Below are 14420 nucleotides of genomic sequence, written 5' to 3' on the forward strand. Positions count from 1 at the left end.
TCACAAAGATAAAGAGAAAATTCAGAAAGAAGGTTAATACAAGAGGTCCTTAACCTACAAGGGTAGACATGTAAGGCTGGTGGCAGGCCAGTCCACAGAGGCCTGGAAGGCCAGAGAAGACTAGCATGATATAGTCAATGTGCTAAATGAGAAATTTATACAGCCAAGAATATTTTAGCAAGTCTGTCATTCAGAATAGGAGAGATAAAGAGTTTCCAGGACAAACAAAAAATAAAGATATTCCTGAACACTAACCCAGCCCTGCAAGAAATATAAAAGGGGACCCTTTGAGCAGAAAGAGACAAAAAGGAGCAAAGACCAAAAGAGAGACAATCTCTAGGAACAATGAATTTACAGGTAATACAATGGCAGTAAATTCATATCTTTTATTAATTACTCTGAATGTAAACGAACTCAATGTCCCAATAAAAAGACAGAGGGTATTAGAATGGATTAAAAAAAAAAGGCCCATCAATATGCTGCTTACAAAAGACTCATTTTAGATCCAATAACACCTCCAGATTGAAAGTGAGGGTTGGACAACCATCTACCTTGCTAATGGACATCAAAAGAAAGAATAGCCATCCTTAGACAAACTAGATTTCAAACCAAAGAGTGTAATAAGAAATAAAGAAGGACACTATTTCATAATAAAAGGGACTCTCCAGCAAGAAGATCAAAGAACTATAACTATTTGTGGCCCTAACTTGGGAGCACCCAAATATGTAAACCAACTAATAATAAGATTAAAGAAACACATTGATAATAATACAATAATACTCTGATAATCTTTTAACACCTTACTCATAACAATGGACAGATCTTCCAAACAAACCATCTAAGCAGATCTACAGGGAAACAAAGGCTTTGAATGACACATTAGACCAGAAGGCTTCACAGACATATTCAGTGCATTTCACTCTAAAGCAGCAGAAGCCACATTCTTCTCAAGTGCACATGGAACATTCTTCAGAATAGATCACAACTGGGTTACCTAATCAGGATTCAACTGATACAAAAAGATTGAGATCATACCACACATATTTTCAGACCACAGCACTATGAAACTTGAAGTCAACCATAAGAAAAAATTTGGAAAGACCACAAATATATGGAGGCTAAAGAACATCCTACTAAGGAATTAATGGGTTAACCAAGAAACTAAAGAAGAATTTTTAAAATACATGGAAGCAGATGAGAATGAAAACATAACAGTCCAAAACCTTTGGGAAGCAACAAAGACCATCCTAAGATAGAAGTATGTAGTAATCCTGGTTTTCCTCAAGAAATAAGAAAGGTCTCAAATATACAACCTAATCTTACACTTAAAAGAGGTGAAAAAAGAACAGTAAATAAAACCTAAATCCAGCAGGAGAAGAGAAATAATAAAGATTAGAGCAGAAATCAATGATATAAAAACAAAAAACAATAAGACAAAGCAATGAAACTAGGAGCTGGTTCTTTGAAGGAATTAACAAGATTGATAAACCCCTAGCCAAACTTATCAAAAATAAAAGAGAAAGGACCCAAGTAAAAAATCATGAATAAAAGAATAGAAATCACAACCAACCCTGAAGAAAAAGAAACAATTTTGAGAGAATATTATGAGCAGTTATATACCAACAAATTAACAATCTGGAAGAAATGGACAAATTCCTAGAAACTTACAAACTAGCAAAATTGAAACAGTGCATTTCACCCTAAAAAAAGTATAAAACCTGAACAGACCCATAATCAGCAAATAAATTGAATCAGTACTCAACTATTTCCAAACAAACAAGAGTCCAGGGCCAAATGGCTTCCCACAGGAATTCTACCAAACTTGTAAAGAAGAATTAATACCTATTCTTTTGAAAATATTTTTTAAAATAGAAACGGAAAGAAAAATTCCAAAGTCATTCTCTGAGACCAGCATTACCTTGATCCCAAAACCAAAGAGTCCACCAACATGGAGAATTACAGACCAATATCTCTGATGAACTTAGATGCAAAAATTCTCACCAAGATACAAGTTAATTGGATCCAACATTAAAAGGATTATCCACCACAACCAAGTGGGATTTATTCCTGGGGCCACAGGGGTGGTTCGACATCTATAAATCAATCAATGTGATAACCGACATTAATAAAAGAAAAGATAAAAACCATATAATCTTCTCAATAGATGCAGAAAAAGCATTTGACAAAATACAGCATTCTTTCTTGATAAAAATTTTATGTTGTGTGAATTTCAACCCAATTAAAAAAAACTGATCCTAAATTTTAAAAAGTACTAATTCAAAGTTTTAGAAAACTGCTCTATTAATTGATAGTTCTGATTTTTTTCATTAATATTTTCCAAGCATATTTATATTTAAGCTACATTATTCATTGTCTATACATCTCAAATTGAAATTTGACTTGTAACTACAGTCACAGAAATGCAACATTTCAGAAAGATTAATCTGGGAGTAGCATGCAGAATTAATGAAAAGGAGAGACAGAAATTTCATGTAGCTGATTATTCCAGTTATGGAGATTGGAATGAAGAAATAAAGACTTTGACGATGGTAATGATATAGTCAAGGACCTTGAGAACAAGCCTCTATATACCCAGGGCATTCCCTGCTGGCTGTTACTGCTTTTCTGGCAGAGCAGAGCTGGAACCAAGAAACAAGCCCAGACAAGTTCTATGTGATCTGAGACAGGATGGTCACCAAATCTGACGTTTCTTTGATTTTTCCTCTCATTTTTTTTTCAAGTTTGATCCAAATATTTGAAAAGCATTTACATATAGTAGAGAAATGGTTATGAAATAATACCAAATCAAAACATTGACAGTGATTAGCATTGGGTGATAGAATTATAGGCTATTTCTATTTTCTTCTTTATTTTTTATAAATTTATTTTTTATTGGTGTTCAATTTGCGAACATATAGAATAACACCCAGTGCTCATCCCGTCAAGTGCCCACCTCAGTGCCCATCACCCATTCACCCCCACCCCCCGCCCTCCTCCCCTTCCACCACCCCTAGTTCATTTCCCAGAGTTAGGAGTCTCTCATGTTCTGTCTCCCTTTCTGATATTTTCCTCTCATTTTAATGTTAAAAATCACACCCAAAGGTGGAGAGTTAACATGCAAATGAAACCTACAATTTATGAAGAAGCATGTTCTGTCAACTACAACTGTATGCCCAATTCCTGTATTCCCCACCCCTACATGCTTACACACCACTCCTTTCCCACCTCAGCCCCTTTAAAACTTTCTGTGGCTATTTTTGGAGGAGCGAGTCTGACACCTCTGTCCTGATTATGCCTCACCCCTTACCTGTAGCTGTTGCCCCAATAAAATTTGCCCGTGCCTTTCAACTTTGAGCTCAGCCTTTCTACTGTTGCTGAATCCAAGGTCCCAAGTCTGGGTATTTTAGTATGATGAGTTTTGATGTAAATAATTTATTTTGATGAAAATAATTTTGCAGATGTAATTAAAGTTCCTAGTTAGTTGACTGTAAGTAAAGGAGAATATCTTTGTGGGCGTTACTTAATCAGAGGGAGACCTGTAAAAGACGCTTAGACATTCTCTGACCTAGACTCTTTTTGTTAGTTTTGTATATAAAATTCAATTTGAGGGACGCCTGGGTGGCTCAGTGGTTGAGCGTCTGCCTTCAGCTCAGGGTGTGATCCCAGAGTCCCAGGATAGAGTCCCACATCGAGCTTCCTGCATGGAGCCTGCTTGTCCTCCCTCTGCCTGTGTCTCTGCCTCTCTCTGTGTCTCTCATGAATAAATAAATAAAATATTTAAAATACATAAATAAATAATAAAATAAAATTTGATTAACATATAGTGTATTATTAGTTTCAGAATTAGAGTTTAGTGATTCATCACTTGCATATAACACCCAGGGTCATTACATCAAGTACCCTTCTTAATGCCCATCACCCAGTTACCCCACCACCCACCCACCTCCCCCACAGCAACCCTCAGTTTGTTCCCTATAGTTATGAGTCTCTTGAGGCTTGTCTCTATCTGATTTCATCTTATGTTATTTTCCCTTCCCCTGTGTCTGAACTAGACTCTTAGCATGTAACTCTGCACTTGTTCTCCCTTACTTAGCTGTCACTTCCTTTGCCAATTACCTGTGAACACCAAATTCAGCTTTTGTCTGCTTGTAATCATCTCTTTCTGACAGTATGTGAACAACAGCATTGGCCCATGCCCAAGAATTCCCAGCTAACTTCCCCTCCTGATGGCCTGTCCTACACATTTTGGACTTGTTTAGCTCCAGTCTGAACAATTAGGTAAGCAAATTCCTTGTAATGAATCTTTTAATCTAGGTGTTATATATGCACATATATCTCCTAGTGTTTCTGCCTTTCTGATTTAACTCTGATTGATACATATTTTGATACTAAACATGGCTCCAAAGAAACAGAATCTTAAGATTAAATTCTCTGAATTGTTTTCTGGGTTATCTGGAATTGGTTCTCTGGTTAGATTTTTTAAAAGATTTTATTTATTTATTCATGAGAGACACAGAGAGAGAGAGAGGCAGAGACATAGGCAGAGGGAGAAGCAGACTCCATGCAGGAAGCCTGATGCAGGACTCGATTCCGGATCCCGGGATCATGCCCTGAGCCAAAGGCAACCATTCAACCAGTGAGCCACCCAGGCAATCCACTGGTTAGATTTAAAGGCACTGATAACCCTGATTATGACTCTGTAATCCATAGAATCATGTGGCAGGACAGTTACTCAAATTTCACTGCTGGATATCTATAATTGAATAACATTAGGAGGTGAGTTTCTAGGTGCCCAAGTGCTTGTTAGAATATTTCAATAAAAATAAAGAATAAAATGGAGTTAAATGATTGCTCCTAACTGCGCAGAGAAATTGAGGAAAGTAAAGTAAAGAATGAGCCAAAGGGACATCTGTAATAGTCCCCCCCTGAGATAGTTGCGTTGAGAGGCACTGATGATCTTTGTCAGGACTTACACCCCCAAACTGCTCTTTCCATCTAAACCTATATACTAGACTCAAATCTCAGCAGAATTTGATTACAAATGGAGGATGAGGAGAGGAGTCAAGAATGTGTCTTCATTTAAAAAAGAAGAAGAACAAGACCTCATTATATGGCTTTAGCAACTGGATGAAGAGTGGTACCCTTCCATGAGATGGTGATAAAAGTGGCTGAGCAGATTTGGAGCTTGGGAGGCAGAGGTGAAAACAGTTTTAAAGAATGTTTGAGTCCAGTGCCTGCAAGACAGAAATATACAAGAGTAAGTTTGACACAGGTCTGGCCAAGAGAAATAGAAGGAAAGGATGCAAAAATATTTCAATAAGGAAAATGTTTTCTGGATGCAAATTGTCTTTTTTCCAAAGTTTTCCACAATAGACACACCTTATCTGACATTATGGTATTACACACAGCATTCTTTCTGATCAAGGAACTCACTTTAGAACAACAACAAAAACAAAATGTGCCTGTGCTCATAGGTTTAACTGATTCTATCATGTTGCCCATCATCCTAGAGCAGATGCCTTGATAGAATTTACTTAGATTATTTTTAATTCATTTCATCAACATTTTAAACTTTTCAGTGTACAAGTCTTTAACCTCTTTGGTTACATTTACTCCTAAGTATTTTATTCTTTTTGATGCTATTGTGAATGGAATTGTTTTCTTCACTTCCTTTCCAGATCGTTCATTGCAAGCGTATATAAATGCAATTAATTTTTAGATACAGATTTTGTATCTTGCAACCTTGCTAAATTCATTTACTAGTTCTAGTAATTTTTTTAGTGGAGTCTTTAAGATTTTCTACGCACAAGATTATGTCATTTGCTAAGAGAGATGGTTTTTATTTTTTCCTTTCCAATGTGAATTCCTTTTCTTTTTTTCTAATTGTCTTAGGTAGAATTTAAGTACAATGTTGAATAGAAGTGATCTTACAGGGAAAGTATCCAGTCTGTATGGGGATGTCTATAGATGCCTTTCATTGTGTTGAGGAAGTTCACTTCTATTCATAGTTTGTTAAATGTTTTTTATCATGAAAGGTTATTGGGCTTGATCAAATGTTTTTTCTGTATCATTGAGTTGGTTGTGTGATTTTTTGTATTAATCTATCAATAGTGATGTTAGTTGATTTTTGTATGTTTAAATATTTGCATTCCTAGGATAAATCCCATTTATCCCACCCTTCTACTTCCTAGCTCTATGGATTTGACTACTCTAGATAACTCATGAAAGTGGAATCATACAATATTTGTCTTTTTGTGATTGGCTTATTTCATGTAGAATTTTGTCTTCCTGGTTCATCCACATAGCATGTGTCAGAATTCACATTTCTTTTTAAGGATGAATATTATTCCATGGTATATACATACCACATTTTGTTTATCCATCTGTCAATGGATAGTTGGGTTAGTTCCACCTTTTGACTATGGTTAAAAAAAAAAAAAGCTAATATAAACGTGGTTGTACAACTATCCCTTTGAGACGCTGTTTTCGATTATTTTGCATATATGTACAGAAGTGAAATTGCTAGATCATATGATGATTTTATGACTCATTTTTTGAAGAGCCTCCGTATTGTTTTTACAGTGTTTGCACCATTTTACATCCCCACGTATGGTGCACAAGAGTTCCAATTTCTCCACATCCTCACAAAACTTGTTATTTTCTCTTTTTATGGGTTATGGAGTGGGAAGAGCAGGTGGTTATTTTGGTAATGGGTGTAAGGTGTAATTTCATTGTTGCTTTGATTTGCATCTCACTAATGATTAGTGATGTTGAACATCTTTTCCTGTGCATATTATGCATTTGCAGATCTTTTTTTTTGGAGAATATTTATTCAACTCCTTTGCCCATTCCTCAATTGAGGTTTTTTTAATTTTTTAACTTAAATTCAATTTCATTGGGGCATGTGGGTGGCTCAGTTGGTTAAGCCACTGCCTTTGGTTTGGGTCATGACCTCAGGTCCTGGGATAAAGTCCCACACCAGGCTCCCTCCTCAGTGAGGATCTGCTTCTCCCTCTTCCACTGACTTCCCTCACCACCCCCAACTCATACTCTTTCTCACTCTTTGTCTCTAAAATATATAAATAAAATATTTTCTTTTTCTAAGATTTCATTTATTTATTCATGACAGACACACACACACACACAGAGAGGCAGAGACACAGGCAGAGGGAGAAGCAGGCTCCATGCCGGGAGCCCGATGTGGGACTCCATCTCGGGTCTCCAGGATCACACCCTGGGCCAAAGGTGGTGCTAAACCGCTGAGCCACCGAGGCTGCCCATTATAAATAAAATATTTTCTAGAAGTTAATTCAATTTAATTAACATATACTGTATTGTTAGTTTCAGAGGTAGAATTTAGTGATTCACCAGTTGCATAACACCAAATGTTCATTACTTCAAGTGTTCTCCTTTTTTTCCCCCCCCAGGTGCTGGAATATGTTATTCTCTGAAGTTCTACATAATATTTAAATTCCGGGAAAAAAAGGACAAGCCATGTAATATTTTTTTTTCCCCAGAGTCTTGCTGTCAGCTGTGGAAGTATGTCAGAACCTCTACAAAAACCCAAATCATCTCGAATCAGGGTTCATCATCCCAACACGTCCCTGCACCTTTGCTGATTTAATGACACTCCCCTGAGGTCCAATACGGGGACTGCAGATTCCCCGCTGCAGTACTCAGTGGCTTGAAACAACAACAATAAAATATTTGTTATGTTTCTGAGGACGCAATCTCCTGGGCAGGGCTGGGGTGGGGCAAGGATTGTCTCTGCCTCCCCCTGCTTTAGGCTTCAGCCTTTGGAAGCTGGGGCAGGATGCATCTGAAGGCTCGTCCACGTGCCCGACATCTGGGCTGGGGAGACACAAGGCATAGCGGCCTCTACGCGGTCTCTGCAGCACGGTGCCTTCGCAGTGCCTGGTTTCTCAGGTAGTGGCCCAGGGCTCCCAGGATACGTGTCCCAAGAGAGACAGCAGAAAGCCAGCCACGGAAGTCACAGAGTATCACTTCCCTGCATTTCCTTCATCATGAGCAGGTCACTGAGGTCTCATATTCACGGAGAAGGAAACTAAACTTCACCCCCAGTGGGACAAGTGTCCAAGGATGTGCGGGTAATTTTTAAACCATCCCTTTTCTTTTGTATCTGCCAGATTCTTATATACTCCCTCAAGTGTTCTCCTTAAAGCTCCTCGCCTAGTTACACCACACTCCACCCACTATCCCTCCAGCAACCTTGTTTGTTTCCTATATTTAGGAATCTCTTATGGTTTGTTACCATCTCTATTTCATCTTATTTTATTTTTTCGTCCTTTTCTCTATGTTTATCTGTTTTGTTTCTTAAATTCCCCATATGCTCACCACAAAGAAAGAACAGGAGAGAGCACACTCTGCCAGGGATTTAATCAATTTGGATATAAATAGGATGACTGAACTAGAATTTAAAACAATGATTAGGGCAGCCCCGGGTGGCTCAGCGGTTTAGCACCGCTTTCAGCCCAGGGCATGATCCTAGAGACCTGGGATCGAGTCCCATGTCAGGCTCCCTGCATAGAGCCTGCTTCTCCCTCTGCCTGTGTCTCTGCCTCTCTCTCTCCTCTATGTGTATTGTCATGAATAAATAAATAAAAATCTTAAAAAAATAAAACAATGATTATAAAGATACTAGTGGGGCTTGAAAAAGCATAGAAGACATTAGAGAATCCCTTATTATAGAAATAAAAGAACAACTACTGTATCATGAACGGAGACTTCAAGAAATGAGCAATTCCATAAATTGAAATAACAACCAGATATAGGGCTCCCAGAAGATGAAGGGAGGCGGGGCAGAAGAGTTATTTGAACAAATCATAGCTAAGAACTTCCCCCAATCTGGGGAAGGAAACAGGCATTCAAGTCCAGGAGGCATAGAGAACCCCCCAACCAATAAAAATAGGACATCTCAATATACAATGGTGAAGCTTCCAAATTTCAGAGATGAAGAGAAAATCCTGGAAGCCACTCAGGACAAGAAGTCTTTACCTACAAGAGTAGACACATAAGGCTGGCAGCAGACCTTTCCACAGAGAGCTGGCAGGACAGAAAGTGCTGGCATGATATATTTAACATGCTAAATGGGGAAAATGTGCTGCCAAGAATACTTTACCCAGCAAGGCTGTCATTCAGAATAGAAGGAGAGAAAGGTTATTTCCAAGATAAACAAAAACTAAAGGAGTTTGTGAACACTAAACCACTCATGCAAGAATTATCAAAGGGGGGAATCCCTGGGTGGCTCAGCGGTTTGGCACCTGACTTTGGCCCAGGGCTGATCCTGGAGACCCAGGATCAAGTCGCACATGGGGCTCCCTGCATGGAGCCTGCTTCTCCCTCTGCCTGTGTCTCTGCCTCTCTCTCTGTCTCTCATGAATGAATAAATAAAATCTTAAAAAAAAAGAAATATCAAACGGGATCCTTTGAATGAAGAGAGACCCAAAAAGTAACAAAGATCAGAAAGGAACAGAGGCAATCTATAGCAACAGTGACTTTACAGGCAATACAATGGCACTAAATTTATATCTTTAAATAATTACTCTGAATGTAAATGGGCTAAACCTCTAATCAAAAGACAGAGAGTATCAGAATGGATTTAAAAAAAGACCCAACACCAAAGAAATACAAACGATTTTAAAAACATATTATGAACAGCTATACGCCAATAAATTAGGCAATCTAGAAGAAATGGACGCATTCTTGGAAAGCCACAAACTACCAAAACTGGAACAGGAAGAAATAGAAAACCCAAACAGGCCAATACGAGGGAGGAAATTGAAGCAGTCATCAAAAACCTCCCAAGACACAAGAGTCAGGGGCAAGATGGCTTCCCAGGGGAATTCTATCAAACGTTTAAAGAAGAAACCATACCTATTCTCCTAAAGCTGTTTGGAAAGATAGAAAGAGATGGAGTACTTCCAAATACGTTCTATGAGGCCAGCATCACCTTAATTCCAAAACCAGACAAAGACCCCACCAAAAAGGAGAATTACAGACCAATATCCCTGATGAACATGGATGCAAAAATTCTCAACAAGATACTAGCCAATAGGATCCAACAGTACATTAAGAAAATTATTCACCATGACCAAGTAGGATTTATCCCCGGAACACAAGCCTGGTTCAACACTAGTAAAACAATCAATGTGATCATCATATCAGCAAGAGAAAAACCAAGAACCATATGATCCTCTCAAAAGATGCAGAGAAAGCATTTGACAAAATACAGCATCCATTCCTGATCAAAACTCTTCAGAGTGTAGGGATAGAGGGAACATTCCTCGACATCTTAAAAGCCATCTACGAAAAGCCCACAGCAAATATCATTCTCAATGGGGAAGCACTGGGAGCCTTTCCCCTAAGATCAGGAACAAGACAGGGATGTCCACTCTCACCACTGCTATTCAACATAGTACTGGAAGTCCTAGCCTCAGCAATCAGACAACAAAAAGACATCAAAGGCATTCAAATTGGCAAAAAAGAAGTCAAACTCTCCCTCTTCGCCAATGACATGATACTCTACATAGAAAACCCAAAAGCCTCCACCCCAAGATTGTTAGAACTCATACAGCAATTTGGTAGCATGGCAGGATACAAAATCAATGCTCAGAAATCAATGGCATTTCTATACACTAACAATGAGACTGAAGAAAGAGGAATTAAGGAGTCAATCACATTTACAATTGCACCCAAAAGCATAAGATACCTAGGAATAAACCTAACCAAAGACGTAAAGGATCTATACCCTAAAAACTATAGAACACTTCTGAAAGAAATTGAGGAAGACACAAAGAGATGGAAAAATATTCCATGCTCATGGATTGGCAGAATTAATATTGTGAAAATGTCAATGTTACCCAGGGCAATTTACACGTTTAATGCAATCCCTATCAAAATACCATGGACTTTCTTCAGAGAGTTAGAACAAATTATTTTAAGAATTGTGTGGAATCAGAAAAGACCCTGATTGGCCAGGGGAATTTTAAAAAAGAAAACCATATCTGGGGGCATCACATTGCCAGATTTCAGGTTGTACTACAAAGCTGTGGTCATCAAGACAGTGTGGTACTGGCACAAAAACAGACACATAGATCAATGGAACAGAATAGAGAATCCAGAAGTGGACCCTCAACGTTATGGTCAACTAATATTCGATAAAGGAGGAAAGACTATCCACTGGAAGAAAGACAGTCTCTTCAATAGATGGTGTTGGGAAAATTTGACATCCACATGCAGAAGAATGAAACTAGACCACTCTCTTTCACCATACACAAAGATTAACTCAAAATGGATGAAAGATCTAAATGTGAGACAAGAGTCCATCAAAATCCTAGAGAAGAACACAGGCAACACCCTTTTTGAACTCGGCCACAGTAACTTCTTGCAAGATACATCCACGAAGGCAAAAGAAACAAAAGCAAAAATGAACTATTGGGACTTCATCAAGATAAGAAGCTTTTGCACAGCAAAGGATACAGTCAACAAAACTCAAAGACAACCTACAGAATGGGAGAAGATATTTGCAAATGACATATCAGATAAAGGGCTAGTTTCCAAGATCCATAAAGAACTTCTTAAACTCAACACCAAAGAAACAAACAATCCAATCATGAAATGGGCAAAAGACATGAAGAGAAATCTCACAGAGGAAGACTTAGACATGGCCAACACGCACATGAGAAAATGCTCTGCATCACTTGCCATCAGGGAAATACAAATCAAAACCACAATGAGATACCACCTCACACCACCACACACATTAACAATACAGGGAACCACAAATGTTGGAGAGGATGTGGAGAAAGGGGAACCCTCTTACACTGTTGGTGGGAATGTGAACTGGTGCAGCCATTCCGGAAAACTGTGTGGAGGTTCCTCAAAGAGTTAAAAATAGACCTGCCCTACGACCCAGCAATTGCACTGTTGGGGATTTACCCCAAAGATTCAGATGCAATGAAACGCCGGGACACCTGCACCCCGATGTTTATAGCAGCAATGTCCACAATAGCCAAACTGTGGAAGGAGCCTCGGTGTCCATCGAAAGATGAATGGATAAAGAAGATGTGGTTTATGTATACAATGGAATATTACTCAGCCATTAGAAACGACAAATACCCACCATTTGCTTCAACGTGGATGGAACTGGAGGGTATTATGCTGAGTGAAGTAAGTAAATCGGAGAAGGACAAACATTATATGGTCTCATTCATTTGGGGAATATAAATAATAGTGAAAGGGAATATAAGGGAAGGGAGAAGAAATGTGTGGGAAATATCAGAAAGGGAGACAGAACATAAAGACTCCTAACTCTGGGAAACCAACTGGGATGGTAGAAGGGGATGAGGGCGGGGGGTGGGGGAGAATGGGTGACGGGCACTGAGGGGGTCACTTGACGGGATGAGCACTGGGTGTTATTCTGTATGTTGGTAAATTGAACACCAATAAAAAATAAATTTATTTAAAAAATAAAAAATAAAAAAAGACCCATCAGGCAGCCATGGTGGCTCAGCAGTTTAGCGCCACCTTCAGCCCAGAGCGTGATCTTGGAGACTGCGGATCTCCTGCTTCTCTGGCTACCTGTGTCTCTGCCTCTCTCTCTCTCTCTCTCTCTCTCTCTCTCTGTCTCTCGTGAATAAATAAATAAAATCTTAAAAAAAATAAAAAGACCCATCAATATGCTCTCTACCGGAGGCCTATTTTAGACCCCAAGAACCTCCAGATTGAAAGTGGCAGTGGAGAATTATTTATCCTGCAAATAGACATCAAAGAAAGCTGGAGTAGCAATCTCTACATCAGACGCTTTAGATTTTAAATCAAAAACTGTAATAAGGGATCCCTGGGTGGCGCAGCGGTTTGGCGCCTGCCTTTGGCCCAGGGCGCGATCCTGGAGACCCGGGATCGATTCCCACGTCGGGCTCCCGGTGCATGGAGCCTGCTTCTCCCTCTGCCTGTGTCTCTGCCTCTCTCTCTCTGTGACTATCATAAATAAATAAAAATTAAAAAAATATTAAAAAAAACTGTAATAAAAGAAAAAAAAACCTGTAATAAGAGATGAAGAAGGACACTATATCATAATAAATGGGTCTATCCAAGAAGAAGATCTAACAATTGTAAATATTTATGCCCCTAAGTTGGGAGCAACCAAATACATAAACCAAATAATAACAAAATTAAAGAAACACATCAATAATAATATAATAATAGACTTTAACACCCCACTCTCAGCAATGGACAGATATTCTAGGCAGAAGATCAACAAGAAAACAAGGGCTTTGAATGACACACCGGACCATATGGACTTCACAGATATATTCAAAGCATTTCATCCAAAGCAACAGAACACACATTCTTTTCCTGCACATGGAACTTTCTCCAGAATAGATGACATACTGTGTCACAAATCAGTTCTCAACTGGTACCACAAAACTGAGATTATTCCATGCATATTGAGACTGCAATGCTTTAAAATGTGAACTCAATAACAAGAGAAAATTTAGAAGGAACACAAATACATGGAGGTTAAAGAACATCCTTCTAAAGAATAAATGGGCCAACCAGGAAATTAAAAAGAATTTAAAATTTTCATGTAAACAAATGAAAATGAAATCATGACTGTTCAGAACCTTTGAGATACAGCTACAGTGGTCCTAAGAGGGAAGTATATAGCAATACAGGACTTCCCCAAGAAATAAGAAAAGTCATGGGATCCCTGGGTGACTCAGTGGTTTGGCGCCTGCCTTCAGCCCAGGGCGTGATCCTGAAGTCCTAGGATCGAGTCCCACATTGAGCTCCCTGCATGGAGCCTGCTTCTCCCTCTGCCTGTGTCTCTGCCTCTGTGTGTGTGTGTGTCTCTCATGAATAAATAAATAAAATCTTAAGAAAAAAAAGAAATAAGAAAAGTCTCAAATACACAATCTAACCTTACACCTAAAGGAGGTGGAAAAAGAATAGCAAATAAAGCCTAAGCCCAGCAGGAGAAGGGAAATAATAAAGATCAGAGCAGAAATCAGTGATAAAAAAAAAAAAACCTAGTAGAACATATCGCTGAAACTAGGAGCTGGTTCTCTGAAAGAATTAATAAGATCTCTGAAAGAATTAATAAGGCCAGACTTACCAAAAAGAAAAGAGAAAGGACTCAAATAAATAAAATCATGAGTGAAAAAGGAGAGATCACAACCAACACCAAAAAACCCACAACAAAAAAAAAAAAAAAAAAACCCACAACTATAGGGCAGCCTGGGTGGCTCAGCAGTTTAGCGCTGCCTTCAGCCTGGGGCTTGATTCTGGAGACCCAGCATCGAGTCCCGCGTTGGGCTCCCTGCGTGGAGCCTGCTTCTCCCTCTGCCTGTGTCTCTGCCCCTCTCTCTCTCTGTGTGTCTCTCATGAATAAATAAATA

At 38.8% G+C, this 14420-nt stretch overlaps 1 protein-coding gene across 3 annotated transcripts in view; it reads left to right on the forward strand.

Moving 5' to 3' along the window:
• The window catches only part of TUBGCP5 (tubulin gamma complex associated protein 5), a 96693-nt gene extending 89019 nt beyond the window's left edge, over positions 1 to 7674 (forward strand). For 2 of the 3 annotated variants that reach the window (XM_035714340.2, XM_035714342.2), the window contains exon 23: positions 7428 to 7672. In XM_035714340.2, the coding sequence (XP_035570233.1) occupies positions 7428 to 7624 (197 nt within the window). In that variant the 3' untranslated portion in view covers positions 7625 to 7672. Of the gene's footprint in view, positions 1 to 7427 lie in introns of all 3 variants that reach the window. The other variant, XM_035714341.2, reaches the window with a different exon arrangement.
• Positions 7675 to 14420: the final 6746 nt, after the last annotated feature.

Source organism: Canis lupus, chromosome 3 (genome assembly GCF_003254725.2).
Source record: "Canis lupus dingo isolate Sandy chromosome 3, ASM325472v2, whole genome shotgun sequence".
In the NCBI taxonomy this organism is placed as follows: Eukaryota; Metazoa; Chordata; class Mammalia; order Carnivora; family Canidae; genus Canis; species Canis lupus.